The sequence below is a fragment of the Diprion similis genome, chromosome 10 (assembly GCF_021155765.1).
Source record: "Diprion similis isolate iyDipSimi1 chromosome 10, iyDipSimi1.1, whole genome shotgun sequence".
In the NCBI taxonomy this organism is placed as follows: Eukaryota; Metazoa; Arthropoda; class Insecta; order Hymenoptera; family Diprionidae; genus Diprion; species Diprion similis.
In genome coordinates, this window is record NC_060114.1 from 5,775,565 (window position 1) to 5,791,459 (window position 15,895).

Here is a 15,895-nt window from a genome sequence, read left to right on the forward strand (position 1 = left end):
CGACTGGATTATCAATAAGGCTTGCTCGAAGTTTCTTTTTCGAAACGCCGTAGAAATGATTTTCAAAGTGTTGAATGACTAGATAATAATTTTTTACAGTGTATCTCATCGGAAATGAGATGGTTATTGTAGTAACTTTATTAAGAATCTTACATTAGATTGCCTGGTTTTTTCGTCCACATAAAGATGAAATGAGAAATTGTTGAGCAGAGAATCTTTCATCTTATCTTTATAATCGGCAAATAACACTGAATAATGTAAACATAAAAGGCGCAGTTAATTCGTTCAGATGAGGGTAATAAAGTATATAAACTTAACTGCGACACGATGACCCATGTAAAGTCAAATGTAGGGCTGTTCTATCTGAGATAATCATGCCTATAAGATACAGATAGTAACAGGGCTCGTGATTGATTTTCAGTGTTCGTTATATTGAAGGATAATTCAGCGTCAGTCGTTTTTGCGGGGTGGACACCAGCGAAGTTATTTCTGATTCACCGCTTTTAACCTGAAAACAAAGTCTTTTCATTCTGTGCGACTCACGGAGAAGCCTGCGTCGAGAGGAAGCCATGGCAACGAACCCAGTTGGTCCGTACTAATCTTGAATCAATCGATCGAGCGAGATATACGGTGGACTCGGAATTAAAATATTCCCTTGTACATCAAGGTAAGGAATGTTGAAGTCATTTCCTCCGTAACTTTCAACGTGCTACACATCATTTTCTTGATTTTCTTCTGTGTAACATTGCGGGATCCAAACGGTACTATTATAAGTGCGCAGCTTCCATGCGTGAATTATAATCATAATAATCCCCGCGTAGCGGTGATGCGAAATTAAGTATATATAACGCAATTAACGAGGCCAGAGGTCGGTGTGATAACTTTTCTTTGTGTGATGGATTTTGACTTCATAGTGTCATGAATCCACGAACCTATCTGCAGTCACTTTCACATGTACATGAGCTAACAAGCGTTCGCTTATCGAAATAATTTTCGCACGGATATCTAAGAAGAAAAGGTTCTTTACTTTTTTTTTCTCATTTATGTTGCTATCGAAGCTTCAGAGGGTGCCGTGATCAATTTTGACATCGACGTACCTATATATCTCCAAGCATCATAGTCCACGTATCTCAAATACGAAAAGGGGCATAACAAATCCTATTTTATATACAATTCTGAACAAAAACACGAGAGAATAAATTTTCATTTGATGCAAAAATAAAGAAATGGCATGAATTCTACGAATTTACTATTGCGATTTCGTAGAATCCGTGTCAGTTCTTCATTTCTTCGTCAAATGAAAATGTGTTGGAGTGTTTTTGTTCAGAATTGCATATAGAATGGGGATTTTAATAACCCCTTTGTCGGGGTTGAGATTCATGGACTTTGATGTTGGAAATACTCGTATATACATCAACGTTGAAACCGACCAGGGCACCACCTAAACGTTCCATATTTTCAACGAGCAATAATTGGTAACAGGAAAAAACTGTGTAAACTGTCAAAACATGAAAAAGTTCGTTCAATCTTTCGTGAACAGTTCGATGACAAAAAGATGAAACCCGTCATAAAACCAACCAAGTAAAATGAAAACAAAAGGAAATCGGTTAGAGTAGTAAAGTCAGTTTGGTAGTAATTAAGACCCATGTGGCATCCGGGGAGCTGGGACAGCGCAGCAATAGACGATGAGGATGAGAAGGCGGGGTGTGTAGGTTCGAACAGCGATTCTCACGGGTAATAATATCGGAGCCCAACAGGTACCCCGCGCCATGAGATACTTGCTTGGAGGGCAGAGGGTGGTGGCAAGCAGAAAAGAGAAGAAGGTGTATATATTCGTAGCCTACCGCGTGCGTGGCGTGCTGCAGACGCGACGGCGCGCCTCAGCGGCGTTCGGTAAAATTCGAGGTTGGCTGTGTGGATGCGGGACGCATGTAGCCACACGCCCGTGAATAGAATCGAGGCATGCCTACACGCACACGCTCACGCGCACGGCGCGCCGTTGGCCGTTGGCGCGGTGCACGCGTGGCGACTGACTGGTGCCAAAGCGGCCGAGAAGCCGCACGGAGATCTCGTTCGCGGGACAAGCTGGGACGGGAAAAAGCCTCGGTATGGCACTCGGCTGTTGATCGCCGGCTAGCGCGAGGAGACCCGAAGAGCCTCAGGCGGCAGCAGGACTTCGGGCAAGGCTAGTGGGAGTTCCTGGGTAGTCGAGAGCGGTGTTGTTCGCCCGACCCGACGGGACATTCCACGAAACCCCCCACCGCACGCGACGAACTCCCTTTGCCGCTCCGCTCCGTAGCCGTGCTCCACGCTCGTCGACAAACTCGTCGGGAACCCCGCAGCACGCTGAACCTGCACTCCCAGCGCACGCGCGCTCTGCCTGTGTTGCATACACACATCGTCGGTTCGGCTCTTTGTGTGCGGGCACCGCTGCGCTAGGTTAGGTTGTACGCAGGCCTCACACGCTCGCTCATTTGCCCGCTTACTACAGGGAGTTTGACCGTCTCGCAGGGACGACTAAACTTCACAACCGTACCACGGGTTTTTGTTTCGGTTTTTTTTTTCGTTTTTTTTACTGTCTATGTTTTGTAAACAGTTTCTTTACTCTTCTTATTCTTCTTCTTTGATACGCGATTAAGATGGCGAGTGATGAGTATCCCTTTGCTTACTATATATTTCATCTGTTTTCGCTGATCGGTATACGTGGCGTTTGACGTCGATGTGGTTGATTATACCTGTGCGTGTATTTATGTTTTGATGTACTCGATGTTACCGATGTTGGGTAAAAATCACAATGTTGATAAAAATTTTCTATATTGCCGAAAACCGTTCAAGTGTACAATCGTCTCTATAATAACAATGAAACATGTCCAACTGCAGTTTATTTCAACAATAAAATCGAGGTAACTTTGGGTAAAACTGAAGCTGAATGGTAAATCTCTAAGTCAGAGGTTTATATAAATATTTAATCGGAGAACTTCCCACATACTGGATTGTAAAAAAGGAAAAGTAGAATAAAACTTCAACGAACACTCATCGGTCGGATTAGCGCTTTGTTCCAATTTTAAATATGCACTAACACTCAATAACGACTCACGCTTCATTCCTCCCACACCAACCAACGTGACCTTGAGGCTTAAATTTGTTAACTGGAAATTCAAACGGAAGTTTAAAATTGGTGCGAGGAACACGTTTCCGTTCTGATATCTTTGGAATAGTTTTTTTTTCTTCGAGTTAAACGATGGCGCCTGCATTATAGCTCACACCTAAATTTAGGTCTATTATACACGTTCATCGGAGTTTTTTTTGTAAGATTTCCGCACAAAAAAAGGAAGCATGAAGACACAAAAGATTAATAAATAGATATAAATTTTGGTCAATTATTCTCACCGTAATTTACCTGATTGTTCTCTTCCGTTGCGAAGTCTCTGCTGCGAATGATAAAACATAAATACGATCAAGAGCATAAAACGTTACTAATATTGTCGACAGGTTGTTCTTTTAATTTATTCAAGTTTCGTTCAAACCCAAAAAAGATCGGGAAGAAGAAAATAAGGGCAGAGCATATCCGAGTCGTTGTCGTTCGTCGCAGGAAGGGTGAAATGGTGAAATAAAACCAGCAAAAGTATGGATTCAATTTGTTATATTTAATTTTTCTTTCTCTTTCACTTGGATACATCATGAACATGGAAAATAAATATTCAAAATCGGGTTAAAGGATAACTTATTATCAGATAACCTTGTAACATAGGTATTAAATCCTAAGCCTAGCCAACGGCATCTCGATCCCTCGTTCACGGGAAGGGGTGGCGCGGTCGCGCAGGGCGAAAGGTGCCCGCGCTTTTGCGCCCGTGCATATTACGCCCCTGCGGAGTCAACGCGGTGGTTACGAGGCGGCATCGGAGCCGCGGGGTAGGCTGGTAGTGTCGGTGCGGCGAGTCAGTGAGTCGAGCCTACACAGCGGCCGGAGTTCTCTGTTATCTCAGCCCCCGCCCGCGCGCTTCGGCAGCCACCAACGGGCGTAGCTCGATACACGGAATCGCCTCGTGGTTCTCGGAACGAAACAGACTGTCGCCAGCCAACCCAGACGGCGCATACTCGAGTCAGAGATCACCGGCGGCCGTGTCGTAGCCTTCCAGACCCCGCTAAGCCGCCGGAGTTGGAGGGGCGGCGGAACCGAGGAGAGCGTCGTCGTCGTCGTCGTCGTCGTCGTCGTCGCCGCCGCCACCGCTGCTGCGATCAGGATACCCGCGGAGGGACGGGGCTGCGAGGTCGAATCCGTAGCCAGCGAGCCGATGATCAGTTGCGTAATACCTACAGCCAGTAGGGGAAGAATAATAACACATAAGGCGGGGAGTGGAGAGGGAGAACCGCGTGGCGACGTCGAACGAGCACGAGAGGATCCGGGCACCCCCGCTGCGTGTTTTGAACCTGTGACAAAGCCAGAATAGGGAGACAATTTAACCGCGACGACCTGACACGTTACGCGCAGAGCATTTCCTCCGCGTATGACGTGCGTAAAAGGAGACCGTGGCACACGGTGCAGCGCCTTTAACCCGGTCCCCCCTCTGCCGCTTTCCGCGTTCTCATCAGCCGCCGTCAAGCGTCTAGTTTACCCTGTTGCCCCACCACAAACCACGCACGCACACAACGTAGAAGCGACACAATCAGCAACAGCAGCGGCCCGAAGGAACTCCTGGAGGCGTCGTAGTTTCTAATTCCCGTTTCGCCAGTGAAATGGGTCTATACCTTGTGAAATTGATGTTTGATCACACCGAGCCTTTGCTGCCGCGTGCGCGTAAATCGCGGACGATCGTTTGGTCATCCGGTTAGTTCTGTCTTCGAGGGTGAAACGCGATTCATCTTTTTCAAATCAACACAATCGGGAGAGGGCGAGAGAGAGAGATAGAGAGACAGAGTGAGGCTTCAGCTTGATGGAAGGGCGGCCTTTCCCCCTCCCATTGCTGGCTTAGTTCGTCTCTTCCCCCCCCCCCCCTTCTAACCCGTGGCACCGACCGGCGTACGAACGTAAACAGTGCGTGAATCGGGGAACCGTGATGTGCTGCCTGCCGCCCGAGTGACGTCAGAGTCGGGAGTTCCGAACTTCCCGAAAGTACAAACAGAGAGAGAAGAGAGAACCTCCGACTGCCCCGCCACCGCACCGCACCGCACCACGCCGCACCACCCGCATCACGCTTCTAAGCGACCAGTAACCAGTGACACGTACGATCGTGACGGAGGAGTAACCGTAGGAACTTAGCCTCTGCGACGCCGTCTTGCGAGGGGCTCGCATTCGCTAATAACAAGTGAATTAAACATCCTTTTATCTCTTCTTTTTAAACACCATTAATCAATAATAATGATAAAAAGACATCAAACAAGATGCGGTAACACAGGTGTAAACGAGATATACTTTTACGTTTAGTTTTATCCGGTTTCTTCTTATTGTTAGTTTAGTACTTTATTCAAGCGATTTAACACTGTTTTTGTTTACTCTAAATTCGCATACAGTTTCGTAACTCGTGGAAATGGTTGTATGTTTTAATCGCACGTGATGACAGATGTTGTTCGACGATGTTGTGGAAACGGTTGCGTTTTCGTTCATCACATGTTCTCGTTACTAAACGTCGTTGAGTAATCAATTTCGATAACAAGAAACACAAAAATTTAAAAAGCGAAGTTGTGAATATAACGATTAAATACATTGCTAGTAAATAAAAAAAGAAGGAAGATCACAATAATAATTCTGTCAAACACGCATAACCAAAAGTTGAAAAGGACAGGATTTATGTGCGCGTGTGTGTTTTGTAATACGTGTGTGCATACGTGTGCCTCGGTGGCGGCGTTTGAATAAGTGGTGTGCAATTAGGCGGGCGCAAATGACGTCAGTCAGTCGGTAGGCATTACTTTATACCTATACATACCTATATACTATTACTATTACTATTACTATTCCCACTAACACTACCTCTGTATACACCCACTTAAGTCTATCACCTATCTAATATCCATCCATCCATCTATATATCCGCGATTGGCAATATCGTATCCAAGAAGAAGAGGAAGAATTCACACAATATTGCGTATACCTGTGTGCGTGTGACTTGCGGATCTGGTGGGGGCGTAGAGGAAGAGAACTATCGGAGAAACCACTCGCGAGAGAGAGAGAGAGAGAGAGAGAGAGAGAGAGCTCGGCTGTTTTATTCATCGAGCACAGTAGCTACATGCGCAATAATAATCGTGTGCATGCAAGCAGCTGGGATTGTATCGCCTCGTTGTGCGGCGGGCAATGACTAATAACGCACAGCGGTGTTTCACGACGCCACCATCAGCAGCAGCAACAGCAACAGCATGGTAGCAGCATACCTCTTATGCGTTGTTGCGTCGTCGTCGGTGGGGAGGAGATAATATCGTGAATCGTCGTTGTGTCGCGACTCTGGCGGTGTTACTGCGGTCTCAACGTCACCGCCAACAGCAGCATCAGCATCAGCATCAGCAACAGCAGCAGCGGGAGGCATTACTTCGGACTCGTCCCGGATTTGCATAGCAAACAGATTGACGTCGGACGACGTTGGCAAGTGGATAACAAGAGAAGTTGGTCGGTCGTTTAGTCCGCCGGTTACTCCTGCGAGTGACTCGTCGAAGGGACGGGTGGGAGGGAGGGAGGGACACTCATCTGACCATGCTCTTCTGTCCTCAAATCGCAGCGCACCTACCTATTCTCTCCTCTGCTCTGCGTGCCAACCGAGTCTGAAGATTCAGTCCGGTGGCGACAAGAAAGAGGAAGAGAAGAAGAGCGAAGAGAAGAGAAGAGAAGAGTGGGTCGAGGAGGGGCGGCGGTGCAGGAGGCAAAGAAGTGTGTGTGTGTGTGTTTTCGTGTGAGTGGCGGCGGGTCGGCTCCGTCAACTCCTCCAAGACCGAAGAACGTCGTCGTTTCACAGTAGTCGAGTACGACGGCCGCGCGCGCGATATGCTCGGCTCTTTCGAATTGAAGAAAATCCACTGTAAAGGAACGTGACGTGACGCTCTTTTCGCTCCTCTGATATTTATTGGGAATAGAGACGTTGAAGAGGGTTGGAAGGAAGAAGAAAAACTCCGCGTCAAGTGCACCACCGTTTTTCGTCTCGACTACTGATGTTGTTAAAATTATTATGTACCTTCGACGAGATAGATGAGGGGATATTTGTCACCTCAAACCTTGATGTTGTGATTAATGATGTGGTGCGCCGGTCGTAATTATCATCCGTCAACTTCAACTAACGTGGAATAAATTATTCTTATGTGAAGGAAAACATCGAGTTGCACATGTATAGTCTGATTGATATAATAATAAGTTTTTGTAAATTGATGTTATATATCTATAAACCTATGGTGAATAACACGTGAATGCGAAAGTGATTGAAACGTATAATTTATACAACAACAAGAAGAATAATAATAATAATTATAATACCAGCGCCTAAACATTTGTCATATTATAACGAATGCGTGTTTTTCTGTGATCGTAATATTAACAAGTTATAATATTGTTGAATTTTATTTACAACAATTGTGAACGAAAGGAAATAAGAATCGAAGTGGAAGAAAGCTGGAGAGTGTAACACAAGTTTAACAACAAAAAAAAAAAAGAAAAACGGAATATCGAGTTCAGTGACGACACGACTAGCCTTTTTCACGGACGTCCGTGAAAGGATAATATTAATACACGGTGCAACAAGAATAAGGCGAACACGTTGCGGGAGAAGAAAGAAAGACGAAGGAAAAGAGAGAGTAAAAAAAAACAGTGTACACGCGCGCGCGCGTGCGTGTGTGTGTCTCTTAGTGTGTGTGCAATGAATTATTGCGATTCGTATTCTTACGGAGGCTGCGAGACGAGCCAGGACCGAGCTATGCCGATGGAGTAACAAGTGAGCGGCGGCGAGGCGGCGTTGCCATGACGACAGGTGAACTAATATTCCCTTTTCACTCTGCCCCGTTGGCGGACGAAATGGCTCTCTCTTTCTCTCCCTCTCTTTCTCTTTCCTGGAGTGTGTAAGTCCGTTGCAGGTTTGTGTGTGTGAAATGCGCGTGTGGGCTGCTGGCTTTGCTCATTGCTTGCCTCTTGCCTCCCACTCTGCGTATTTTCTCCTCTCTCTCTCTCTCCCTCCCTCCTTCTATCCTCCTATCTATCTCTCCTTCAACTACGTCGCTATCGGTGGTGATACACCGTTGTTTAGCACGCTTTAAACCGCGCGAGCCGGACGAAGCAGTGACTCCTCCGCCTTCTCGCTCTTTGAAACCCGCTCCTTTCCCTCCGCATCCGCCTCCGCCAAGCACGAGTAATATTCCAAGTACTCAAGGCAAATTTCACACTAGTAGCTCCGCTAAATGCGCAAGCAACGAGAAGCCTCCGTTGCTGAATCAGACGACGGAGTACCTCAAGCTTACTCCCCGCCACCCTGTCTCATCCCCCCCTTCCCCTCGCTATAAATAAGTCATAAGTGAATTCCAAGCATTGATTGAGGCGTTGGACTTGGTGAGTTAGCGTCGTATTTGCAACTCTCGATCAGACCTCTGAACGAAAGACCGACTAATCGGGTTTTATGGTTACTGGAATATTTGGAATTCGAACGCCCGATCATTGGTCACTACAAACTCTCATGTCAATGTGATAAGGATTCTAATTCACGTGGAGCGAAGTTATTCTTCGTAGTAAAAGAATCTCGCTTACACGAATGGTGGCAAACACGAGGCCATTGTATTTTATTATGGAACCCTCCCTCTCTCTCTCTCTCTCTTTCACACACTCTGTTCTCTCGACGGGCTGACATCTGGTTGGCAAAGCCGGGTCTGCTTGTGACGGTTGGCTGGCTGGCGGACCGAACGACCTCGTAGCATCATCTATAGGCGTTTTAGTGGGATCCAAAATTACTTTTACGGTCCCTCCACTTCTTCTACTACTTCTTCTCATCATCGAGGAGGGATTCCCGTTGTGATTTCATCACAGTGCTTTAACCCGATCACCTCTAATCACTGATCGTATGGACCGTATGCTTACGTGTGTACGTGTGTGTATTCATACATGCGTTTGGAAAGAACGTATTACCGATGTTTGGAATTTGTAACCGCGCATTGATATATTATTTATTATGTGTTTATGAACAGCAGAGCGACTCTGTGCACACTTGTTTCCCCAACTCTGCAGCAACGGAAAGCGTTGCTGGTTCGGAAAAGAAAGGCAAGAAAAAATCGTTATCGTCACATGACTGATAACTTGAGATATGTAATGCGGATATTATACTATACTATATACCAGTATAATGTTCGATCCGTTAACCGTAAGCCACCAATAATAATCGACCGCTGTTGTAATTAGTGTTTAAAAACAGTTCCCCGAAAAATGTGAATTTCTCATCAGCTATACTACTTTGTTTATTCTTTTTCCTTTCAATCATTTTATCACGTCCGCCGACGATGATTAACAGTCAATGGTAATAACGCTCTGACGAGGTAATTCAATTATCGCTTGAAAATTATCAGTTATTTCTTGGAACAATATAGCGTGTTTCGAAAAATTTACCTTCTAGAAGATCAATAAGTCGTTCAGGAAATTTTGTCTTTCCAAACAGTTTCCCGGTTGAAAATATATCTGAAAGGCGTATTATCTAAAAAAAAAATGGGTTTTAGAACACCTTGGGTTTGATACGCATTTTTTTTTAATCGGACTTGAAGACGTTTTCACCCATTTTGGAGACGAAATATGGATAATTTACGTAATAAATACATAAACAAGCACCTAATGCGCTCAATGACCTTCTTTCCGAATACGTCAATAGTATTGAAGTTGAGAGACGTTAGTTGTAACGATGAGTTCATAAAATGGAACTGGACTTTAAAGTGCTTCTGCGAGAGACGTCACAGAATAATATTCCTCGCTGATAAATTTAAACACGGAATGCATTAGAACAACGTAAGAGATCTGAGAAACGATGAGTTGAATACCAATTCAATACAGATTCGAAAGTCTTGAGTCTGGGGAGACAGAATGATGGGTTCAGCAATAATGGCACAGGGTTTTCACTACACATTCCTAAAAAAATGGAGTAAATCTTGAGGGTTTAATCGTGCAAAAAGGAGACACGTGACTCCTTGATTGCATGTGAAACGCGATATTAAGTCGTTACAAAATTTTTCGTACGGACTAAATGCGTCTCATGAACGTTCCGAATGCGATATGCATTCAGAAAACGTATAAAATGTGGTGAGCGTGTTAAGTATTTCTGAATTAACAAAGGTATTCGAAATACAGTCTCGAGAGATCTTGAAAGCAAGAGGAAGTACTGTCGAAATCTGAAAACCGAAAGCTGTCTTCAAAACACCATGGAACGTATCCTACCTAAAGAATCCAACAGTCATTTTGAATACTGAAAAGTGTATCCAAAAGATGTGTTTATAAAATTTGACACGCGTCTAAAATAAAGTTCGAAACAGCATTGACAGCTTTACTTGTTGCGTAAGACGTTTGCCAAACGCTTCCTGTAGTTATTCAGACGGTTATTTCCACACGTCAGAACGATCGATGACACTGAAATATTTTTTAGTTCTTGGCAAAAGAGCGAGGAGAGACTTCAACTCATCAATCACCCGGATTCCATCAAATTGCCACATGCGGTAGTGCGTAAAATTTTTTGAACTTTGCACTTTTATAGAGGAACAAAGTATAGTCTCCTATTTCCGTAGGTTGCGAAGCAATAAAATATAAAAAGAAACCTTCGCTCTTCGAATACAATTTTCTTTCGATGACATTTAGATCCCATAAAGTATTAAAAGTTATCATTGGATTTTTTGTAGCTCTTCACCTGTAATGACAATCCCGACTTGCGAATATTTTCTTGAACATGGTTCAACGGCACTAGGATATTATAAAATTCTGAGAATACACCTGCAAATTGGTGGTCACTTGCCGTAGAGCTACCTGCGTCGACGTCCCTTGCGCGAACATTTTATGCTGGGCTTTAAGAGGGATCATCCTAGTGTAACGGGTCGAAAGATAGCTGATTGTCGATGGTTTTTTTACGATTTTTAGAATAGGCTGATCAGTCTGATTTTTTTTTTTATGTCAAATCAAAGCACTCGTGATGAACAGAAAGCAAATTTCTAAACGCTTATTAGTTTTTTTCTTTGAATTTATTTTATGAGGTTGAAAATGACTTCATAAAAAAGGAAGATCCACTTCCTTTGAGAGTGTCCACCGTTTTGAAGAACCACGTTTCGAGAAAATCGTTAAAATAATGTAACAAAAATAAAATAAACTATTAAAAACTTGTTTTCTGTTCTTCATGAATGCTTTAATTTGACATAAAGAAGATCAGACAGTATTTTAACCATAAAAGAACTGTGTGCTGTCGAATTGCCAAACTTGCTGAAAAATGCTCAAGTTTTTTTTTGCCTTCCTTTTGATTTTCTTACCCGCAACTAAGTATTTCGATGAACCGTGCTTCGAACAGTGCGGTACATAACAATCGTATCTTTACAAATGGCGCGTGTTTGGTGCTACAATACATTCAGGATGGAAAATCACGTTCCATGCTCTTAGAATGTACGAATAAATTAGCGATGCATAACCTGAACGATTGGCTGATAAATATATCGGAAAAAATATTTATGGAGTGTGATTCTTGTCGAAGAAAATTCGTGAAGTGGAATCCAATAACTGAAAATAAAATCAAAGGAGGACCTGGTCCAGGTTCGTTGAAAATTTCAGTAACACTTACGATTATTTAATGACTTCCACGAAGTAAAACTGCTGCGCTATTATATATCTGAACTGCGCACTACTAAATGTTGGAATACCTACATCAATTTATGAAACACTGCAATGGAAATTCAACAAGTGTTTCCGAACGTAACCTTGATACAAATATTTCTTCCCTCGTGAAGAAACTTTTTAATCCGAATTACTGTCAATTCCATTCAAAGTAGCAACATTCATCGGATTTCCACGAATTATTCGACATTGAGTTCATGGGCTTACATATAATGAGAAGTAGCTGACCTACCTTTCAAGGAAAGAAACTAAACAAACCAACGAATGCGCGATAAAGAATATCAATGACCGATTTTTGTATAATCTGCCGAATTTAGCGACCAGCAAAACTTTTAGCAAGTTATTTCGTAGTAAATATGCACAGATTCTGATCCTAACCCAGCCATATTCCTAACGTGTCAACTGAGGTTACATCCACGAACGGTGCCGAGGTGTTTTGACCTAATTGTAATCAAACAATAATTTTCTAATAATAAAGTGTACCAAGTATTAAAAAAACTTGTCCAAAATCGAATTCCAGTCGTGAATTGATTAATCAAAGAGGTTACAAATCAAATCGATGGACACAGAATTTTTCCAAGGTCCCTACAATTCGTACAATGACCACAAATAACGAATCTACTGTATCTTCATCAGGGTTCGTCCAACTGCATCTGGTTGTTCTGTGTCTCGGCCTTTTGCGGTCGGTGTGAGTTACTTCGGCACGAAGAGAGTCTCACTCAGAGTCGGGAACCGCCGCTGAGTGTTCGTGACTCATTCGTCATAGTCCGGGATTCTCTAGCAGCGGATATAATACGTGTGTCTGTACACAATGTGCACAAACACCGAGTGCTGCTACACATCTGTGCCGACTGTGCAACGCACTCTCAACTTGCAACGCGATCCGTTCTTCTCCTCCTTCTCCTTCTCCTTCGCCCCGTCGTCATACGAGAACAGAACGTCGAGTCAATTCACTTCGTGATGTTTATTGTACATGTATATATCACATTCGTACGTTCTTTTCACGGTATAGATGAATGGACACAGAAATCATCAAATAGAGTTGAACGTAGGTGTAACTTTGAAATTACTGTACGTGAATAGTTTGCAAATTGCGATTCATCATGTATTGTAGGTCGGGTCAGAATGTGGAGCGCGTTAATTGATCCCTCATTGCATTCCATTTTTATCTCGCATCTCTCAATCCGAATATCGTACAATTCTTTTCTCTGTTCTCCCTATTTTATCAACGCAGAATATTCCGACATTTAATAATCTGCGTTTATCTGCTGCAATTTTTTCCTTTGTCATCAAACTAAGACCTTTGGTACGATTGTTTTGAACAGCTTTTTGAATCAGAATTTTTGTTCAAAACTCTTCTGTATTACGGAAGAGATTTTTCTCATAAATATTTTAAACTACCGATAGAAGAACAAATTGAAGTAAACGAGACGAGTAGAAACTATATAATAAGATGAAAAATTGAACCCGACCGATGGTGAACAATGACCATAAAAATAATGGAACGATTACGATGTAAAAAGCTATACATCGATATATTGAAAAAAAAAGATTAAAAAACAATCACAATGATGAAACAAATACAATTACTACTATAACAACGAAAACACTGCGTGCACTTTTTACGATAAAAAAACAAATTCTGCGATAAACGAAGGAGAAAAATATACGGGAAAAATCAGCATACAGTTCAAACACTACGATACACCGGTCAAGGCTCACACGTGTCGTTACGATTAAATGATTAGAATTATCATCGTTCGATGAAATCCCATACATTTTCATGCAAATAACAAACACACAAGAAGACAGCAGACATGATTGATCAGTGTGAACAGATGATGCGATCTGACATACATATAACAACTGTCATAATTGCATGCGTGATTCATATCATACGCACATAATCTGCATACACACAGTGAGCAGAATGGAAAAAGGAAAAAGGAAAAAAAAAAAAAAACAACACCAGACATCCTCATATCACGATTTCAGACCATTTGACAAAAAGAGGGTGTATGCATATCCGTTCGGTCTTTCGGTCGGGTGGTAATGCGCATGTGTGTCGTAGCTTTACGCACTATGTAAGCCCATAACGATCCCTCCTCCCCCCTCTCGTGAGCTTGCCACCGCCAGAACGGCGCGGCAGATTCAACGAATGCACTGAGAAATAGAGACGCGATATTATGGATTATGGACCTTTTATAGGTATATAACTTACGTATTTCTGCAGTATTTATATATATATACTTTCATAGATATTACGATGGATACAGATTCTTCTATTTCGGAGATTGGGAATATAGTATTATGGGATACTTTGGGAGTAGTTTGAAGACCGGAAACATGAGGTTTAATATTGTTACAGATATATAGTTGTTAATTAGGCACAAACTGGTTCCTGACAATCAATTTACGTTTTAAGAAGCAACGAAACGTTGTTACTAACTTAGAATTTGAAAAGGAACTGTAAGGAACTGACAAATATCACCATTTCTATCCTACAAAGAATCTTCTCTTTTTTTTTTAACATTTCGAATAAGCTTCGTACTGGATTTTGTTATATCTCACCGACCTTATTTCGAGAGCTGTTGACATCAAGTATTTTAGATCCCAATGTGCCGGTATTTGCACGTAAAGACATATTTAGAACGCTTGGGAAAACTTGAAGTGGTTTCGTAACTTGAAGTGAAAAATTCAAATGACACTTCGGGATTTCATCAAATTAATTCAAATGACTTCACTGTAAGACCTTCGGTAAATGTAAATGATTTTGACGACATGGCATGACGGGGAGAACGGACTGTATAACTGAGAGAAAAGAATTATGACGGTAATAGGGTACAAAGATAATAAAACTTGTGAATTCGGTATAAAAATTGTGTGCCTGTGTGTCTAACAAAATGACTTGCGGAGGAGGTGTGGAGGACAAGGAGGGAGAGAACAGATGCCTTAATGAACGGCGTATGTGATGCTGGATGACGCACAATTATAAATATAATAGGATTATTACACCCGCATGAATTCGAGGACCGCCTTCGTAATCTTTGTAACTCCCGTTATTGCGATATTATATATATATATATATATATATAGACTGACGTTGTTGTAAGATTCAGGAAAAGTGGGTGGATCGGAGGAGGGTGTCAGAGAAGAAGAAAAAGGAATAATGAAAAAGAGAAAGAAGGTATAATGTCAAAAGAAGATGGGAGAGTCTCTTTGTTATGCTCACGCCGTATAGGTGACAGCAGGGAAATTTATTATCGTGTCTTCTATAGTATCCGTATACCTACACCTACACTTCGTGAAGTTGGCGCCGTTTCATATTCCCAACCTTGACGAGCGACGAACTTTTTCTTGTTTGTCTGCAGAATGCAGTAACCAATAGTTTCACATGCTAGGATTTTTTGGCTAAAAATTAAATAAGAACATGGTTGAAAAAAAATTAAGCTTACAATACAGGATTCGCTTTATTAAAAGTTGATAACAGAATAAACAATGAATAGAAAAAAGACAGACTTGAAACAGGAATTATATTTATTTTTAAGTTAGTCAAAGATTTTTGTAAACCTGAATTTATCTCGTTTGAGAAAATAAATTATAGTAATTACTCCTTGCTTTGAATTGGGGTCTTATTTTGAAGAAACATGTCAAAAAAAACTTGCTGAGATAAAGTTGAGCATTATCATAATCATTCGACTAGTTTTCTGATTATAATTTCGAAAAGATATTCGTCGATTAGTTCTCGAACATACAAAAGTTTAATTTCGCGAATTCCACTCAGCTTTAGTTACTTAAAATAATGGGCGCTGATCCATGACCTTCTCAACCATCGACAAAATGGAAACAAAGACGTGCATATCTGCCGTATAGTTAGGCAATTTTTATTTTTCACTGTCATTATTTATAAAAGAATACACCTGCAATGCTATATATCATATAACACAAGTGTAAATACCCAATAGGTATTGTATAATAGGTAATACGTATGACTCGGTTTATATGCATATAAAGATATAAGGTACAGATAGATGGGATGAAGTATTTGCGTGTCGTCACTGAGCCTTTGCTGTTAAAGAGCACCGTATA

At 42.1% G+C, this 15,895-nt stretch overlaps 1 protein-coding gene across 3 annotated transcripts in view; it reads left to right on the top strand.

Moving 5' to 3' along the window:
- The window catches only part of LOC124411655, a 38,105-nt gene that overhangs the window by 4,894 nt on the left and 17,316 nt on the right, over positions 1-15,895 (top strand). The window contains exon 1 of one of the 3 annotated variants that reach the window (XM_046890909.1): positions 6,220-7,943. The exons of the other annotated variants lie outside the window; for them this stretch is intronic. Within the exon in view, the coding sequence (XP_046746865.1) occupies positions 7,934-7,943 (10 nt within the window). The 5' untranslated portion in view covers positions 6,220-7,933. Of the gene's footprint in view, positions 1-6,219; positions 7,944-15,895 lie in introns of those variants that run through there. 3 annotated transcript variants of the gene reach the window in all.